Below are 6,363 nucleotides of genomic sequence, written 5' to 3' on the forward strand. Positions count from 1 at the left end.
TGTCAACACTATTCTGTGATTCATTGTATTTGAAATTTACCAAATACTGTTCATCTCTTTTAAGCCATGCTGACCTCAAATTGTTCATCTTTTCAGTCTGTATTTTACAGAAAGATTAAAATGGTAAGTGTAAAGCAGAGAGAGAAATTTCATGACAAATATTTTCTTATAATTTGTATTTATTAATACTTACAAACTTACATATTTTTAATTTTAGGATTATCACTAATTTAAATGTCTTAATCTTCTTTCAATTTTTCTTACTAATTTAATTTCTTCCTTAAGCTCAATAACCTATTTCTAAAAATCCCTTCTATATCTCTAGGTTTCCATAAAGATTTATCTTTATCTTTCTCCCACTTCATATGATTTCCTGAACTCATATTTATATATTTCTATATGCCTCTATATCCATTACTCTCGTTTTAATTTTTTTTTCATTTTTCAGAATAATAACTTAGAGAGGAAAACTGCAGTTTCTTATTAGACACACAAATATTACCAGAACATTCCTGCTTATTTTGTTTGGGAGTACAACGTGGGAAGAGTGGGAATGATAACAGAGTTTGATGGGATGGAAATACTACTAAGGACAGAAAATAAAACTATTCATGATGTTTCATATTCACTTATTGGCAACTGTATCTCATTAGCCATGAAAGTAAATGACAGAAGAATCAAGCATTTGAATTTGATTAAGTAAAATGGTAAAGTTATATAACCCTGTCTATTGATGATGGTGAGGTGTGTGTGTGTGTGTATGTGTGTGTGGTGTATTTTATGAAAACCATTTTCTGATATAATTTTAATGACAATCATTTTGGTTCTGAATGCAAAGCTCTTAATTGAATAAGAAATGGCATCCATCTCAATTCTTGCTAAAATCAAGAGAGAAGAAGCATTTGTGCATGTTTTAAAACTCCTTCTAATTTCCCTCATATAAAAACAGTCAACAACCGCTATCATATCAATCATCGCTATCATTATTCTCTGGCAGAACTGCAAAGTAAACATAAAATTCTCTATCCAGATACTTTGGAAATGCAAAGTATTGTTCTTCCTGGCATAACCTCCTAAAATATGAATGGTGTTACTCTATCTGAACGATTGCTTTCCTAATTTTAGACACTAGTTACCGGGGCGCCTGGGTGGCGCAGTCGGTTAAGCGTCCGACTTCAGCCAGGTCACGATCTCGCGGTCCGTGAGTTCGAGCCCCGCGTCGGGCTCTGGGCTGATGGCTCGGAGCCTGGAGCCTGTTTCCGATTCTGTGTCTCCCTCTCTCTCTGCCCCTCCCTCGTTCATGCTCTGTCTCTCTCTGTCCCAAAAATAAGTAAAAAACGTTGAAAAAAAAAAAATTTAGACACTAGTTACCACTGGTATTTTCCCCTTAGGACTATCAATTTCTTTCTTTCTTTTCTATTTAGACCTGGAAAAGTAGAGGACAGTAATGGGAAATCACACACAAGTGACAGTGTTTATCCTGGCAGGTTTGACTGATGATCCACAATTGAAAGTTGTGCTATTTGTCTTCCTGCTTCTCACCTACCTGCTAAGTGTCACTGGCAATCTGCTCATCATCACACTCACCCTGGTGGATATCACCCTCAAGACCCCCATGTATTTTTTCCTTCGGAATTTTTCCTTCCTAGAAATTTCCTATACTACCACATGCATTCCCAAATTGTTGGTTGCTATGGCAACCGGGAACAAAACCATTTCCTTTAATTGTTGTGTTACTCAAGTGTTTTTTGCCTTCCTTCTTGGTGCATCTGAATTTTACTTGCTGGCAGCCATGTCCTATGACCGCTATGTTGCCATCTGTAAGCCCCTGCACTACACAACCATCATGAGCAGTAAGATCTGCATGCAACTTGTCTTCTGTTGTTGGCTTGCTGGGTTTTTTGTCATCTTTCCACCTCTCCTCTTAGGCATAAACCTTGACTTCTGTGCCTCCAACGTTGTTGATCATTTCTACTGTGATACAACTCCCCTGCTGCAGATCTCCTGCTGACACACAGCTCTTAGAGACCATGGGATTCATTTCTGCATCAGTGACACTTGTGGTCACGTTGGTAATGGTGATAATATCATACAGCTTTATTGCATTAACAATTCTAAAAATCCCTTCAACTAATCAGAAGAAAAAGGCTTTTTCAACATGTTCCTCTCACATGATTGTGATATCTCTTTCTTATGGCAGCTGTATCTTCATGTACGTTAAGCCGTCAGTCAAACAAAGAATATCTTTTTCCAAGGGAATTGCAGTGCTCAATACCTCCATTGCCCCACTTTTGAATCCTTTCATTTACACTTTACGGAACCAGCAAGTGAAAAAAGCCTTCATGAACATGATACAAAGGGTTGTTTCTTTCTCAAGCAAATGAATATCCTGTTGCATAATGTATAATGCAAATGAACAAAGGAACCCCAATAATATCAATGAATCTAATTATAGCTTCCAATACATAGTTTCTTTCAATGTTTTCTGCTTTCATGTCTTTGATATTCATCTTTATACCTTCTCAAGCTATATTTACAAAAACAAATCTTTGTTCCAAAGAAGATAATTTTATTGATAACCTTTAACAGATATTTTTTCTCATGTCACTTCCATTTCCTATAAATATCTGAAATAAATGGAGTTGAGATTTTCAATCGGTCTCTGTTGTCTTTGAATGCTAGTCAAGGATCAAAATATCTTTTTATTTATATTATATTTGATGTAACATACAACGTAAAGTATTACACCTTTATTTATTTTAGTTGAACGTACTTACAACTAATATTCATTTATAGTTTTTGTAATACTACCAAATTATTGCTGCATACTCTAACAAAATGAGAGGAAAATTGTGGCAGAGATTAAAGATTAGTGTTGATGCTCAAATTAGAAAATGTTGTCTATTTAAAAATTGTTCATGTGTCTAAGTAGATCCCTTAGAATTTAGTTTTTTAGTTTCTATTAGAAAATTGTTAGCGTTTATATCAATTATAGGTGACAAAATGTGTTATTTCACTGCTATATTTTAAAAATTAATTATGAAATTCAAACTTATTTGGTGTTTCTATGCTCAAAAAATCTCTTCAACAACATGGGATACTCTGGAGCTAATTGGAAACTATAAGGGTAATTTGGAAAAACAATGGTAACTCAGTGTATTTATTCTTTTCAGATTTTTATAGACATAGATATAAACATAGATAGTTATCCCAGTAAAATCAAAATAGAATTAAAGTAAAACTTTACTTACAGATTTTTGAACTGTAGGTCATAATTTAGAATTTCAGGGTTTCGAAACTTTTCTGTGTCATGGAAAAAATGTAAAACATTAAATATAATAAAAACATTTTCACAGTTACATATCATGTTTCATGTTTTTTAATAGAAATGTATGTGCATTAGGCCTTTTTTTTCTTTTTATCTTAACTATGGGTCTTGATTTGAATATTTTGAAAAATACTCTCTACTTCTGAACAGTTCATTAATGAACTGGATCTTAAAAGATATTTGAGTCATGAATTATTTCAGGAATAATAGTTAATGAAACCATTGATTACATTTTTTCCATGATCATTTATGTATATACTTTTTTTCAGTTTATTTCTTTATTATGAGAGAGCACACTAGAGAGACAGGAAGAGAGAGACTCGCAAGCATACTCCATGAGGTCAGTGCAGAGCCAGACATGGGGCTCAAACTCTCAAACTGCAAGATCATGACTTGAGCTGAAATCAAGAGTTGGAGGCTTAACTGACAGAGCCACCCAGGCGTCCCTATACCTATACTGTTTATATTTTGAGAAAGCCGATCTAATGATCCAGGAGCATTATCTAATTTTAGAAATTAAAAAAGCACAGAAAAATAATAAAAGATACATATGACATATTGAGACAATCTAATAGAGTGAAGCCTAAGATTCTCAATGGTGTTTGTTGTTGTTGTTGTTGTTTTAATTCTTTCATGTATCAATCCAAATGAGTTTGTGTTAGACACACTGTCCAAGCTAAGGCATTAATTTATCATTAAGTCATTCTAAAATGCTTTATTTATATATTTTAATGTCTGTCAACTGCTAGTTATTTACCATAGAGGATATTAACATTACTGTTTTAATTTTTTTTTTAATTTTTTTAATTTTTTTCAAATTTTTAAAATTTTTTTCAATATATGAAATTTATTGCAAATTGGTTTCCATACAACACCCAGTGCTCATCCCAAAAGGTGCCCTCCTCAATACCCATCACCCACCCTCTCCTCCCTCCCACCCCCATCAACCATCAGTTTGTTCTCAGTTTTTAAGAGTCTCTTATGCTTTGGCTCTCTCCCACTCTAACCTCTTTTTTTTTTTCCTTCCCCTCCCTCATAGGTTTCTGTTAAGTTTCTCAGGATCCACATAAGAGTGAAACCATATGGTATCTGTCTTTCTCTGTATGGCTTATTTCACTTAGCATCACAGTCTCCAGTTCCATCCACATTGCTACAAAGGGCCATATTTCATTCTTTCTCATTGCCATGTAGTACTCCATTGTGTATATAAACCACAATTTTTGGCATATAATTTTTAATAGTAATCTCTGATAATTGTTTGTATTTCTGTGGTGTTGGTTGTGATCTATCCTCTTTCATTTGTGATTTATCTGTTTGGATCCTCTCTATTTTCTTTTTGAGAAGTCTGGATAGGGGTTGATCAATGTTGCTTATTTTTTTTTTAAAACCAGCTCTTAGATTCATTGATCTTTTCTACTGTTTTTTTTTTTTATTCTATATTGTTTATTTCTGCTCTAATGTTTATTATTTCTGTTCTTCTTCTGACTTTGGGGTTTCTTTGCTGTTCTGCTTCTAGTTCCTTTATGTGTGCTGTTAGATTTTTTAGTTGGGATTTTTCTTATTTCTTGAGATAGGTCTGTATTGCAATGTATTTTCCTCTTAGGACTGCCTTTGCTGCATCCCAAAGGGTTTGGACTGTCATGTTTTCATTTTCATTTGCTTCCATATATATATTTATTTCTTCTCTAATTGCCTGGTTAACCCATTCTTTAGTAGGATGTTCTTTAACCTCTATGCATCTGGAAGCTTTCTAAATTTTTTCTTGTAGTTGATTTCAAGTTTCATAGCATTGTGATCAGAAAATATGCATGGTATGATCTCAATTCTTTTGTATTTATTAAGGGCTGTTTTGTGACCCAGTATGTGACCTATCTTGGAGAATGTTCCATGTGCACTTGAAAAGAATGTGTTCTGCTGCTTTTGGATGAAAAGTTCTGAATATATATGTTAAGTCCATCTGGTCCAGTGTATCATTCAAGGCCACTGTTTCTTTATGGATTTTCTGTCCAGATTTTCTATCCAATGTTGTAAGTAGAGTATTAAAGTTCCCTGCAATTACTGTATTCTTATCAATAATATTGCTTATGTTTGTGATTAATTAATTTATGTATTTGGGTAAATCCATGTTGGGAGCATAAACATTTATAATTGTTAGCTCTTCTTGATGAAGATCCCCCGTAATAATGATATAATGCCCTTCTTCATCTCTTGTTACAGGCTTTAGTTTAAAATCTAATTTGTCTGATATAAGTGTGGCTACTCTGCCTTTCTTTTGACTTCCAGTAGCATGATAGATGGTTCTCCATCCCCTCATTTTCAATTTGAAGGTATCTTCAGGTCTAATGGGTTTCTTATAGACAGCATATAGATGGATCTTGGTTTTTTTTTTTTTTAATTTTTTCTGATACCCTATGTTTGTTGATTGGAGCATTTAGTCCATTTACATTCAGAGTTATTATTGAAAGATATAGATTTAGTGTCATTGTGTTATCTGTAGGTTTTATGTTTGTGGTGATGTCTGTTGTTCTTTGTAGTCTTTGCAGCATTCAACTCACAGAGTCCCCCTTAGGATCACTTGCAGGGCTGGCTTGGTGGTCATGAACTCCTTCAGTTTTTGTCTGGGAAAGCCTTTATCTCTCCTATTCTGAATGACAGCCTTGATGGATAAAGGATTCTTGACTGCATATTTTTCCTATTCAACACATTGTGTATTTCCTGCCACTTCTTTCTGGCCTGCCAAATTTCAGTAGATAGGTCTGCTACTGCCCTTATGTGTCTACCCTTGTAGGTTAAGGCCCATTTGTTCATAGGGGCTTTCAGAATTCTTTGTTTATCTTTGTATTTTGCCTGGTTCAGTATGATATGCCTTGGAGATGATCTATTCCTGTTAAATCTGAAGGGAATTCTCTGTGCCTCCTGAATTTGGATGTCCATTTTCTTCCCCAGACTAGGAAAGTGCTCAGCCATAATTTATTTAAGTAAACCTCTGGTCCCTTTCTCTCCTTCCAGAACACCTATGATACAGATACTATTAC

General features: G+C 34.2%; 1 protein-coding gene across 1 annotated transcript; it reads left to right on the forward strand.

The window, feature by feature from the left end:
• The first annotated feature begins 1,447 nt into the window (after positions 1 to 1,447).
• LOC122223597 (olfactory receptor 6C74-like) lies at positions 1,448 to 2,384 on the forward strand. Its single transcript, XM_042944582.1, is given in 2 exon segments — positions 1,448 to 2,007; positions 2,009 to 2,384. Coding segments are annotated over 2 exon segments (936 nt in total).
• Positions 2,385 to 6,363: the final 3,979 nt, after the last annotated feature.

This window comes from Panthera leo, chromosome B4 (genome assembly GCF_018350215.1).
Source record: "Panthera leo isolate Ple1 chromosome B4, P.leo_Ple1_pat1.1, whole genome shotgun sequence".
NCBI lineage: Eukaryota > Metazoa > Chordata > Mammalia > Carnivora > Felidae > Panthera > Panthera leo.